This window comes from Sebastes fasciatus, chromosome 21, assembly GCF_043250625.1.
Source record: "Sebastes fasciatus isolate fSebFas1 chromosome 21, fSebFas1.pri, whole genome shotgun sequence".
NCBI classification, from domain to species: domain Eukaryota; kingdom Metazoa; phylum Chordata; class Actinopteri; order Perciformes; family Sebastidae; genus Sebastes; species Sebastes fasciatus.
In genome coordinates this window covers 6,536,893-6,550,914 of record NC_133815.1, presented here as the reverse complement: position 1 = coordinate 6,550,914, position 14,022 = coordinate 6,536,893, and the positions used below count along the sequence as shown (strand labels likewise).

At 39.8% G+C, this 14,022-nt stretch overlaps 1 protein-coding gene across 3 annotated transcripts in view; it reads left to right on the top strand.

Annotated features, from left to right (window-relative positions):
- The window catches only part of cdh19 (cadherin 19, type 2), a 142,558-nt gene that overhangs the window by 114,937 nt on the left and 13,599 nt on the right, over positions 1-14,022 (top strand). For all 3 annotated transcript variants that reach the window (XM_074621635.1, XM_074621636.1, XM_074621634.1), the window contains 6 exons: positions 4,553-4,951; positions 5,083-5,377; positions 7,393-7,512; positions 9,491-9,658; positions 10,709-10,899; positions 13,373-13,626. In XM_074621635.1, the coding sequence (XP_074477736.1) occupies positions 4,706-4,951; positions 5,083-5,377; positions 7,393-7,512; positions 9,491-9,658; positions 10,709-10,899; positions 13,373-13,626 (1,274 nt within the window). In that variant the 5' untranslated portion in view covers positions 4,553-4,705. The remainder of the gene's footprint in view (positions 1-4,552; positions 4,952-5,082; positions 5,378-7,392; positions 7,513-9,490; positions 9,659-10,708; positions 10,900-13,372; positions 13,627-14,022) is intronic.

Genomic DNA, 14,022 nt, shown 5'->3' with positions numbered 1-14,022 from the left:
CAGAGCGACGCTTTATTAGCTAGAACACATCACCATATAGGAAAATAATGTGACGGTCTCAGCACATCTGGTGCTTAACATTGTGAGACTGCAGCTCATTGTCATTCTGTCATGTGGCGGAGTAGCGTACTGTACATACAGGCTGCAGGAGGTCTGAAATGGGAGGAAGGCCTATCAGAGTTAATGAATGGCTGTCAACCACAGGGCACTCTGCATGTACTGCATGTCATGTCGAAATGAAAATTTCTTTTGAAAGGAGAAAATTGACCATTTAGAGTTTAATGTTTTTTGGGGGATATTTTTAGTTTCTCTTGACTTCTCTCAGGACATATTCGCTTGTTAATGATAATTGATTTTGTATTTCTAAGGTTTATATGGATTTATTTGATACTCTTAAAATCAGAGTTTGTCAGGGTCACAATTATTATCAAGCTCTATCAAGATAGCTGTCACACATGGACATATGTATTTCCACCTCCCCGATACCTTTGCTATTTACAGACCCGGAGCTGGGAGTTTTTTTGGCATACCCATTATTTTCCCAGAATTTCATCACTTATTTCTAGAAAGACCCATCTTGTTAAATTGGCACCTAAACATCTGTTGACCTGTGCACTATTCCAGCCACATCAGTAAAGGCTGATACCCCCGAGGAAGGATTTTTTAAGGAGACTCCTTGGCATGTTGGCAGCTTGAACTGTGGCTCAGGGTAACATCATTGAAGGCTGTTGTCTAGTTTTGGCTCAAGGCGTTCAGTTTTGGTGCTTGGCAGCCCCATGAAAGACCATAACAGCTCACGATTCACTGGCTACTAATTGGACTGTCACTCCACAATGCTCGGAGATATGAATACGGCCCGTAAAGACATACATAAGCACAAACACATCGTCTCATTCGCGTTCTGTATCGAAATTGAATTTCAGAAATAAAACCCTGCTTCAGTAATTGATTTTTACCAGCTCATTACAAATGGGTCCTGACATCTAATTTAGTTTTACAAGATTAAACATGAACATTATGAGCTGTAAAGCATTAATACCGAAACTACTCTAACTGCTGAAACAACGTCTTGCAGTACATTCTAAATTTCCACCGGGACCACCCATGCTAAAAATGCATGCACTTGTTTTTCTTGTGCGGCACTTTGAATTAAAGCGTCCACATAGTGGGACTCTATATGTTATGTGCTGATATTACAGTGTCAAAAAACTCTATTAAAATGGTTTAGAATTATGGCTGTTGTGTCTTCTAGCCCTTAATAACATCTGATCCCACTGAGTGCTGATGTATGGTTTGCTGCTTGACTGGAGGGCAGTAAAGACGGTTTCAGGGTTTCATGTCTAGACAAATAATTTGTGTTAAGACAAGACAAAAGTCTGAAATGATAGGAAAGTGGAAGAACATCCATAGTTTCGAGGGAAACACACCTACGCTGCAGAAGCAAACAACAATACTCTGGGTAAAACAAAAATAGATATATGTTGGGAGTTTGTTACACCATAGAAACGTGTTATTAACCACACAGCCAAATTTGAATGATTAAAAAAAATCGCCACGTATATAAAATTGTCTGCTGAAGGCGTTAAACCACAGCCATGGGTGAGGTTTGATTACATATGTAGAGTTTATATGTCATTTCATGTTGGCCATCTCACTGCTGCTGCGCTACCTTTGCAGAATGTTAACATGCATGCTCTATGGGAGCATGCGCACCAGAGACTTCCACTTAACTTCCGGTTTAGCCATATGCTCACTTGAATGGGGATAAAATAATTCAATCATGCGGCTCTTCTAGACTTTCCACGTGTTATCCGACAGAATCCATCAAATTCTGATGGGGAAACGAGTCACTTCGCAGGGGGGTTGTGACCATAGATGTACTGGATAAAGGGAATTAGATACAGCGTTGGAGGTGGGCTCCTGTTCATTCCTATGAAAGTTGCTCAGTGGTGCATGAGGCCAAAAATGCTTGACTGTCGAGTGATAAAGTACCCAGATCTTCCGGGGATCTTTCGCAGTCATTGGGCCTATGGGGCAAGCGCACTAGCGTTTTCTGCCGAGTTATAGACGTCTCTTTCCCAATGTAAGTCTATGGGAAAAAGTCTTTTTGAGCCTAGTGGCATCAAGTGACGGACACAGAAGTTGTAGTACCAGCGTTTGGCCACTACGAAATGTTGCTTCAAAGCTCGGCACTCTTCCTAGGGGCTTGGTTGTGACGCTCAAAATAATTTATCCACCGTTTTACAGCCACAGTGACGAAGTAGGCTACGGCAGAGCCTATGACATAAACACAAGTTTAACTAACTTGGTTGTGATTGGCGGGTGAGCCCAGTCGCAGGCACACAGAGACAGCCAGTAAAAAACTTTATAGATTTTTTGACAGCCCACTGGGATTTGTCCCTGTAAGCCAGATGGCCAGTACATCACTGCTACCAAACTGTAGGCTGTGGTAAGTATGTAATTGTTTTAACTTGTGATTGAGTGGGAGAACCACTGATGCGTTGTGCTTATATAGTGTTAGAGGAGGGGTTATTCTAAGGATGGCTCTACTGTGTCATCAAGCCATGATTTCAGGTTGAAAAACACAAAAATGGAGAAAAACTGTCTAACTCCACAATTCACTACTAAATAGTTCGCAGTCTTTTCACATGTTTTCAGCAATTATTTTCAAACGTGACTTCACCGAGACTTTAATTGCTAATTACTAAGAGAATAGAAGAGGTTGACACCTGATTACCCGAAGCTGTTAAGTGATATTTTGGTCTCGTTGACAGTGTTGTGGAAGGTTGTTTTTACTAGTAGAAAGAAAATGAAAAAGACACCACAGTTAATCTGTATATATAAAGGGAATTTGTTGAAGTTCAACTCTGTTAACTGTGGCAGGGTTGTCAGTGTAAGATATTGTATTTGTGCTGTCCTGACTAATTTGCTGTCTTGTCTGACTTTCATTGTCCTCACACTCTTGACCCTGGTGCACATTATAATTGCATCGATTCGACTCATAGTTTGTCAGAGGCATGTGTGTCTCTGTTTTCCATGTCTGGGGAGACATTGATCTAATTAGAAGTCTTCATTAGTCAGCTGCAGAGTGCAGTGTCATGCTTAAGGAATGATGTTCAGGCCCTGCTCCCCCCTGTGAAACACAATACAGGGCCTTGTCTGAATTCAAAACAGAGGGCTGTTTTCAGACGCCTGTGCAGGACTGCAAGATGCGAGACAAAAAAAAAAAAAAAGGAGAGTTCAGACAAAGGCTTTGTCATTCTTGTGTAAAATGGAATTCTGATCTGGCTTTCTTGCTTGAATTTGTTATACATGATTTGTTGTGCAATAGATTTGACATAACTTGTCAGATAGATAAAAGGATAATGTCATCATAGAGCTGATATAGAACAGTAGTTCTCAACTATCTACCACAGCCCTGCCAGATGCCCTCAAGTACCCCTTCATTGATACCACCCATCATGTTGAATTCATTTTCATCTGGTTTCTGTTTGTTAATTATATAAAAGGGGATGTCATCAGCATAAAATATGGTTTTCATACAATTTGGCTGTCAATGTTTAGGTGGTTTGGTTAAGTTTTATTTGCACTAATACTTGAAATGGCTGAAACTGCAACCATTTATATATTACATTTAGCCAATGTTAACCATTTCAACCATTTATCCGTTACGTTTACCTACCTAACGTTAACTTTATCAACCATTTAACCATTACGTTTACCTACCTAACGTTAACTATATCAACCATTTATCCATTACATTTACCTACCTAACGTCAACTATATCAACCATATATTCATTATGTTTACCTAATGTTAACTATTTCAACCATTTATCCATTACGTTTGGCTTTACCATTTATCATAAACGGTTGAAATAGTAAGCTAAAAGTAACAGACTAAAAATAACTTACTATTCGAACTGTTATTCATTATTTGTAGCTAACTATTTTAGCGATTTATGCAATTTAACAATCACTTAATCCCTTACTTAGCTAACAACGTAATAACATTTATTGGTTACTTTTAGTTAACTTGTTTACTGCACATTTGCTAACTAATTTACACACACTCTCAATCGCAGCACGTATTGTTTGGTTTTACAGCTAACTCATAGTGGATGTTCTAAAAATCAAATCATAATGTTCATTTCTTCCAATTGGTTGAACTACTCTAAAATCTTCACACATACTCTCAAGCAAGTGCAGAAATACCCCCTGAGGTACAAGTAGCCAACTTCTGGTTTGTAATCACTGATGTAGAAGACAGTCATCTTTTTTATTTCCATCATTTTAACTCTTCAAGTTAGATTTGCCTTTTATATACATAAAATCCACCTCTAATTTTACGCAGCCTTTAAATGGAGCTTTGTGATTTAAAGAAATACAGAATACTCCACTATGTATTTATAGCTTTGTAAAACTAAACACTTGATTTGGGGATTTTACACTACAGTGCTACAGATTTCAATTTCCTCATTTTGAAATCTCTGTGCACTGCTGGAAATGTCTCACACTGCAGCCATTAATTAAACTGTTAACTTTTATTTCAGAGACATGAGCATGCATACAAACCACATCATAACGAGATGGGATACAGCCCTGCCGGGATCATGAATTACTGTGCTGTTGAATGAAGAATGTGCTGCTGAATGAAGAATTGGTAACACTGGGCCAGTGAAACCTCCATCTCCTGTCCACTAACCATGGGAAGTGCAGAGGAAATGCACGGATGGACAGTAAAAATGAGCATGCCGAGTGTTTTGGCCATGGTTACGGTCTTTTCTATGATTCCTGGCGGGGTGCTGAGCGATATGAGAGGTACTCAGGGTCTGGAAGCCCAACAATTGGCCCAAGGGTCCACTCATCTGCACCGTCGCCTGAAGAGAGGCTGGATCTGGAAACAGCTGTTTGTCCCCGAGGAAGATCCCACTCCCCGCGTTATTGGCCAGGTACCACTTCAGATTGAATGTCCTCCATGTCCTTGACACGCTACTTCCCTTTGAAAATGCATTTTTTCTGGTTACCTCTGAAAGAAATGTTTAAAAAAAAAGCTTTTATATACCCCCTCCTCTTTTTGTAGCTCAAATCTGACTACGACCGAGGCGAGTATTCCATCAAGTACATTTTATCAGGAGAAGGCGCCGGAGATGCATTTGAGATAGATGAGTATTCTGGGGAGATCCGGACCCTGAAGAAACTCGACCGAGAGGAAAAGGCCTTCTACGTCCTTCAAGCCCAGGCTATCAACAGGAGGTCCAACGAACCAGAGGAACCCCAGTCAGAGTTCATCATCAAGGTGCAGGACATCAATGACAATGTCCCGCAGTTCCAGAACGAGCCGTATGTGTCCAGCATCCCTGAGATGTGCCCAACCGGTATGTTTGAGAAAGACATCAGGAAAGTTATACCAGTAAAAAAGAACAGGCAGGTAGAACTAAATTTGAAGACATTTACTTATAATACAATGAATGTTAATGAAGTTGCATCTGTGGTGCTCACAACAAGGCAAAGTGACTTTTAAAATTGCAACAGCGACATCTGTTTCCAAAATCTGTGCCCCTGTTACTCATTATAATCCACAGACTTCACTCACTGTAAACTGTTTTTACTGGAACTACATCATACCGAATAAATACAGTCACAGTGAGGTTTACCCAGAAGATGGTGATTTGATGAGATGTTGCTGTTTAAGTCAGAAACTTTAATTCAGACTGAAATATCTTGCAATTATTAGATGAGTTACAATGAAATTTTGTACAGAAATTAGTCTTCTCCACAGGTTGACTAATACATTTAGTGACCCCCTTTTCATCTAGCACCATCATCAGGTCAAAATCAAAATGTGTACTACTTAAGTTTACGACAAAAAAATACTCTCCAAAACTCACAAGATTCTTTTTTTGTTCTAAGTACCAACTGTTTGCATGCTAACACATTAAACTGAGACCCTATACCTTCTAAACATCGGCATGTTAAAGGGATAATTCGACGTTTTGGGAAATATGCTTATTTGCTTTCTTGCCAAGAGTCAGACAAGAAGATTGATACCACGCTCTATAAATATGTAGCTGAAACCAGTAGACCATTTAAAGGTGCTAATCCCAAATTCAGAGTATTAATAAAGCAGCAAACAACTATTTGCGATGTAAAGATATAGAGGAGTAATGTCTACCTGAGCAGAGTATGAAGTCCCACTCCCGCTGTGTGCGTTGTAATCCTATCTTGTCTGTGCTTTGTTTACGTAGCCGGCCCGACCACGGATAAATGTTAGTGCATGTGAGTCCAAATGTGCATGCCCCACTGGCTAGCTAATCACCGCCGCTCTGCACTGTGCTCATACGGCGGTTACCGCTGATAACGCCGTCCCGCCTCACGGCGTAGTCGAAGCGTAGCGTAGCGTAATTCCTCAATCATAGATATGCTCTGAATTTCGAATTCAGCACTGTTAATGCATTATTCAAGTAAATAAGTATATAGTATATAATAATTCAAGATTCAAATGTGTAGCTATATTTTTCAGATAATTACGTATTTCAAATATTACTCATACAAACAACTGCTTATGCAGTTTTGTTTATGAATAAAAGTTAAACATTTTCTATTGAGCAGATAAAAACTTCTTATTGGCTTTATTGTTTCTAAGGATATACTTTTAAAATGAATTTTCTTAACTTAAATCTTGACTGAAGACAATGAACAAAAGGTTATATGAATGTCTGTCATCTGTCCCCATTCAGGAAGCTAAAAGTATTGGATTCTGAATCGTAGCTTGGATGCCTTTTATGGATGAATTTCTTAAATAATGTTATTATAACCACTGCCCTTTCATACCACAAACATTACCATTTCAATTTATATGTAATCTGCCTTTGCAGCGTAATATCTCACTCGTAATAAATCATAATGCATTTGACTCGGAAAAGAGAAAGCGAGAGGGGAAGGTTGAAATGCTGCCTGTGAGGAAAAAAAACAGAGAGCTTTCTGTGGGGAAAAAAGAACGAGCTAGACGAGGATATGGTCAGTGGAGAAAAGGGTAGTAGGTGTGAAAGATAAAGAGGTGAAACTGATTCGGAGTGCGATGGAGAAAAAAACGAGCAGCAGGTGGATAGAGAGAGAGATGTCGCTATAGGGCTGGAGAGGTTGTCACACACACCTGCACAGCCTTACTGCGTTGTGAAAGGCCAACGCTGTTCCCCCACCACCTCCCCATTGTCAACATCCCTCCTCTAACCCTACCTCAACCTCCCTCCCTTCTTCCATTTCCACTGCTCCCCCCCTGAGCCAGACAGACAGACCCTGCGGGACTGTGGCATAATCACTTTATTTCCCCGTCGACTGGAACTGCTGCCTGAGCTAACTCTGACTGTGTGATCCGCTTCCCCCCCCACAGGGACCACAGTGGCCCAGGTGACAGCCACAGATGCTGATGATCCGATGTTCGGAAACAACGCCAAGCTCATCTACTCCATCCTGCAGGGGGAGCCCTACTTCTCTGTGGAGCCAAAGACGGGTAAAGGATACAGAGGTTTTAGTCGTAATCACAAGAGGCTGCACAAGTCTCTCAACAACCACAGTTAGAGCTATTAGAGAGGCGCACTAGAGATTTTATCTGTGCAGAAATAATGTTTAACTTTATAACGAGTGGGCTTAAAGACAGACAGAAGGGCAGAAATGTTTCCAGTCTCAGACTGTTGAGAAATCTGTTTTGTCTTTGGCTCTCTCCCTCTGGTCCTAGTCACTTTTGACAAGTTATCACTTTGAAGATTGTATAGATTCCCCATGGCAACTTTATCTCTTAAAACAACTATTCACAGATTTATCTACTTTTTTTTTTAAGCCATTGAGGGAAAAAATGTGACTGTTTACACCCCTGACAGGAAATTGGTTCAATTGATGCCAATGCATGTACATTTACACTTCTTATCTGTGTGATACAGAGGTCAGTTGCAGCACTTCCCACACACATTTTTTAGCCTGAACTGTGAAGAGTTGGGGGAGGGCATTATTGGCGTCAAAAAAACATTTACATGCAAATGCATGCAATGTGTAAAAGGGCATATCTAACTTTTTAAAGGAGCCAGTTCTCCATTGAGGAGTGGGCAGCAGTCAATATAAGTTGTAGTTTTGTTTGTGGCTTCAGTTAACCCGTGAGGATACGCCTGGAGATATTTTATACTTTTCTCATTGTCCACAAATCCCCTGAAAACACCAAAACCAGCGATGAATTGATCCTACAAGCAAGTAGTTTCCAAGGTCTGATATATTATTCCTCTGTGTCACAGAGCTCCATTGTTGTATCCAAAATCTATTCAATACTCATCAATGAGCCACAGTGTTGCTATGGTGTTCCTACATTGCAAAGAACATGGGCACTTCACAGCCCTGCTAATGTAAAATACCCTCTGCTGAAAATAGTCCCCAACAAATTCAGTATTCACTCCTGCTTGTGTAACGTTTGTTTGTTTTTTGGTCATTTTTCTGTAGGAATAAATGGACTTGAGACTGACAGTCATGAAAGTATGGAAAGAAGGATAAATTGGTTATGGTCTTTTCATGGGGAAAATGAAAGAAAAATACATGTTTATCCTTAAAGAGGAGCTATTATGCTTATTTTCAGGTGCATACTTATGTTTTTTTCTGCTAGAAAATGTTTACATGTTCAAAAACGCTCAACCGTTTTCATACTGCAGCATATCTTTTCACCCTCTGTCTGAAATGCTCTGTTTAAGCCCCGCCCCTCCCAAAAAGCCCAGTCTGCTCTGATTGGTCAGCTGAACCAAACTCTTCGGACTCTGCTCCAGCTCCGCTCTAACTAGCTTTGTTTGAGGGCGTGCCAAAACAGCCCCTAGGGAGGTATTATGCAAATGTATTACTTAGTGACATCACCACGTTACAGAAGGAAAGGCGGGACTTCAAGCGAGGTGTTTCAGGCAGTTCAGGAGAAATGTTTCTCTGGGTGAGAGTAACTGCCTTTGGACTGGACTTCTGGCTTTGTAACATTCCTTTTACATGCACAAAGAACTACATGACACATGCAAGGAAAGGGAAAAAGCACAAAAATATAATAGGTCCTCTTTAAAAAAAGAAAAAATTGACCAGGTGGCTAAGTCAGGTGTGTTCACTAGACTAGATATTGCAAGATTAGATGAATAAGTAGTTGAAATGATGACTTCTGGGGCAAAAATGTTAATTTAATTTGCAAGGTCAATCTAATTCTCTTGATTCAAATTGTTGATCTGTTTACTATCGCCCACAGCCTCCTCTTTGGCCATCCAGAGGAAGCATTAGACATTTTAAAGCCCTCTTGATATTTCTATGTATTAATAAAGCTTACAGACTTTAACTTTATTGTGGTGCAATTTTGCTGCAAGCGCCCTCAAAGACAACCAGAGGCAAAGTTTACTTAGATTTTGTAAAAAAGAACATAGAAAGCCGCCCACAGATGCCGTCTTGTATACCTCATCTCTGTCCGTCTCCTCCCCCTGCAGGGATCATTGTAACATCTTGGCCAAACATGGACCGCGAGGCCAGAGAGCAGTACCTTGTAGTGGTGCAGGTGAAGGATATGCTGGGCCTCAGCGGCGGTTACTCCTCCTCCACCACCGTCACCGTCAGCCTGACGGATGTCAACGACAATGGGCCCACTTTCCAGCACCGTGAGTCACTTATATGAGTCACATAGTGATGCAAACACCAGGCCATCCGCACACTAGGAATCAATGAGAGAGCACAAAGCGTTGCAGACTGCGAGGACATGTTTAATATTATAGCTAAGAGGCATTTATTTGATCACACTTCTTCGGTTCGGGTGGGTGGTTTGCGCTGCCGGCGCCGCGTTCGGCTGTACACATTTTGTTATTCAGCTGGCAGCCAAAATTAAAAGGAGACAATCGAAGAATGAGAGGGAGAGAAAGAGAGGGTGGAGACGGGAGAAAGGAGACGTGGATGCTCATCTGCGCGTGCACGTTTCCGTGTGTCGCCCACTGGATGAATTTAATCATTCACACATAAAAGGACATTTGTCATGACCTTTAGAAACAAACCTAGCCTTCTCAGTGATAAACCTCACTAAATGAATGCCCTGGGAAGAAATCAATTCTGTAGAAATGAGACAGCAAGGATGATACCTTTAACTATTAATGTCACATATTCACATTCATTGCCGGTGCTACTGTAACCCAAGGATTCCATGTAGAGTCAAAAGGCCTTATAAATATTGTACGGCCACACTTCACGTTGAACTGTGCCCTCTGCTTTGTAACATAATTGGTAATTATTATTTTTTTTTCTGGAGCAGCTTGTTGCTGTTGAGTTCCTCCCAGTTGTGGTGGCAGCCATCCAAATAGAGTCACTCAAAGACACAATCACATTTTCTGATCTTCTTATTAGAGTGAGGCCGGGATTATGTGCAGTTGCCACAATTTATCTGTGACTCACACAAATTGACCCTCCACCACAATGTTCTCCCTCCTTATCACTTTACACACTAGCAGACTCTCTTGACTAGCTATTAACATCTTACTGTCAAGTTCTACAGGCGACGGTTTACTGAAGAAACTTTTTTTTATTTGTTGTTTTTTCCCTCCATTACGAGCGGCAAAAGCACCAATTTGGTATCATCCAGATTGTGTATTCCTTTTGATATCCTATTCCGGCTAATGGTGTCAACATGAAGGAGTTTTACAAAAACATGCTTGTTTCTTCAGACCTGTACGCCTTCGCCGTCCCTGAAAATGCAGCCGTGGGCACCACAGTGGGGCGGATTATGGCGCGGGATGGAGACGCTGGCATCAACGCCAGGATGACCTACAGTCTGGAGGATGATCTGGAGGGGAGCTCCACTTTTATCATCGAAACAGACCCAGTGACGCAGGAGGGAGTGATACTGCTAGACAAGGTGAACACATACTCATCATCTGTTTGGGTAACACTTCGTAATAACCATAATTTATAAATGGTAAATTGATTAGTTAATAGTTATTTTACTGTTACCATGAAATTATAATTAATAATGTTTACAAATTATTAATAATGCTGTAATTTATGTTATTTTATCACTTTATTGTTGCACACATTACAACATTTTACGTACTATATTAAGTATATGTTAATGATTACGAAATTATTTTTAAACCTTTAAGAAATTGTTTGTAAAACAAATCTCCCTTTAAGGTACATTTTGAACAGATAAAAAATTAATTAATTTGTGATTAATCACGACTAATTATGGACAATCATACGGTTTGTAAACCATCTATAAATATTATTTGGATGACTATTATAAAGTTGCAACTGATGATTATAATACCTTGTTAAATGGTTATTAAATACTTTGTAAAACATCTATAAACAATATTTAGATAGATAGTTATATACTTATATATATATACATATATATATACTTTGTCAATGGTTAATAATTAGTTTCTGGTCCATCTATCTATGCAATGTTTATAGATGTTTTACAAACAATTTCTTAAAGGTTTACAAATCATTCATAATCATTAACACATACTGAATAGTATATTAAATGTTAGAATGTGTAACAACAATAAACTGTCAATAAATACTTTACTAATGTAATCAGAATGTAATTCATCTCCTATCAGCTATGATACAATACAGAATTTATAAACTAATTATTTAATTTTACACAATCTAATGTTAAAATAACTAAATTAAAGCATTACTAATAATTAGTAAACATCATTCATTATCATTGTCTGTTGACAGTAAAATAACTATTAATTGAGTTTAATCAACTTACCATTTATGAATGATGGTTATTATAAAGTGTTACCCCTCTTTGTCTAATAGATGATTATTTTTATTTTAATCTGATGTTTGAAGGGCAGCAGTGGAGCCCAAAATAATAGGGTGGGTGGGCACAGAGGCCGTTCGTTTCTGAAACATTATTTCTACAAAATCTCCTTTTTAATCTCCGGCGTTTAGGTTTTAATTAACACTACAGACACCAACGCGAACAAAATTTAAAAAATCATTACACCTGATAGAGGGCACGGCAACACATCCTGGCTCTATGCGCTCACACAGACAGCTGGCAGACACAACAGCAGCAGCAGCATCAAAGCCTACCAGACGTAACAGTGTAACAGGCTGGCACAGGGACCCACAACCACACACAGTCACACACCTGGCAGCAATATTGAGTCCCTTCCAGGTCACGAACGTATAGCACCATAGTCTGAGCCCATATGCTCAATTAACTACTGTATGCGCGGCTACAACATGAGAATGTCAGCACTAAAATTAGCCAGTTTTTATCCAATTGACGCCTTAGGAGAGTGATCACTGTAGTTATTTTTGTAGGGTGACAGGTCTTATATGCCTCGTGGGAAACTGTGAACTGTCCAGTAAACTCACACTTTCAGTGTCCCTAATTTAGGGTTAAAAAAGCAGCCACATTTGTCTACTTACTGGTAAACTGGTAAAATAGCACAGGTTATCTTTAGGAATGACAGCTAAAGTATAATTTTTTCTTTTCCTCACGGTGTTGTTGTATAACAAACTTAAAGAAAGCTTGGACATTTTGGGAAATATGCTTATGGATCAGTGTAAATCTGGTAAATGTGGGGCTAATTTAATTACTTTATATACTGCTGGGTAGCGTAACCTATAATAATACATCATAATTTATTAGTGGATTTATATTTTTTATTATAAATCCGAATCTGCAAAGTAGCTAAAGCTGTCAAATAAATGCAGTGCAGTAAAAAGTACACTATTTGCCTACAAAATACAGTTTATTGATTTTGATTCTGATAGAATAGATGTAGAACATATAAAATGGAATTGCTAAGTACAAGTACTTAAAGGGACTATTTGTAAGATTCAGAAATGCTACTTAGTTACATTGCATCACCTAAAAGTCCTAAATATGTTTCTATTAGTTAAGATAACTCTTGTTTCTTCTCAGACTTGTGCTTCATAAGTTTTTCCCACATACAGTCTGCTTCTCCTCTACAACACAGGAGAATTCAATTTAGATGCCGTGGTAATGAAATAAAAAACACATTATTGACTCTGTCTCTGAATCATTTTGGAAATGCAATAATGGTTTGCATGCTGTTATGTTATTACTGGCATCATAATATTAATCAAAAACGCAGCATTATTTAAGTGCGTGTTCACAGCTGGTAGCTTATTGACATTGACTAAACAATTTCAACACCTAGTCGTGTCCGGCTCCCACGGGAATAATCATCTGTCTTAAGTACAAGTTGGTAAAGCATATTTGGAAAGCTGTTACTCTATAAGCTCGCTTAATGATAATTAACCAGGTGTTTTCTTGCTTATAACAGCCACTGTATTAATATGAGTTGTTAAGAGGTATTTCTTCTCTTCAACAGCCGTTGGACTATGAGACTAAAAGACGTTTTGTCATGGCCGCAGAGGCAGTCAACGACCACGTGGACACTCGTTTCCTGCCTCTGGAAGAGTTCAGGGACAGGACGACGCTGAAGATTGTCGTGGAGGATGTGGACGAGCCGCCTGTCTTCCTCGCGGCGCTCTACGAGTGGAAAGTCCCTGAAAATGCAGCGGTGGGAACCGTGGTTGGCAGCGTGAGTGCCAGAGACACTGACACAGTCAACAATCCCATCAGGTACAGTAATGTGAACCGTCTAAACCGGGAAGAATGGCACCTGCCACCCAACTGCAAGTATGATAATGACGAGGTAGCTGGTTGGGGGCGGAACGCCCTCAGACAGCTTCCTCCACAGGGTGAAAAATCATTCCATTTCAAATAGTGTTACTGGCTCGGTGCATCCGTTTTTACCCTTGATCTCTGGATACCCTGTACATGCTCATATTTATCTCTTATTACTTCAGTAGGAAATGAGCCCTGCTGAATAAATCATGACAAATTATTTTTTATTTTTTTATACCTCACAGGCTTTTCTATCTATTGCCGTGGTATTATCACAAAGCGACGTGGCTAGGACGTGGGAATGTAATAAAGCACCATACGAGGTGGCATATGGAATTGAGATTTGCAGTC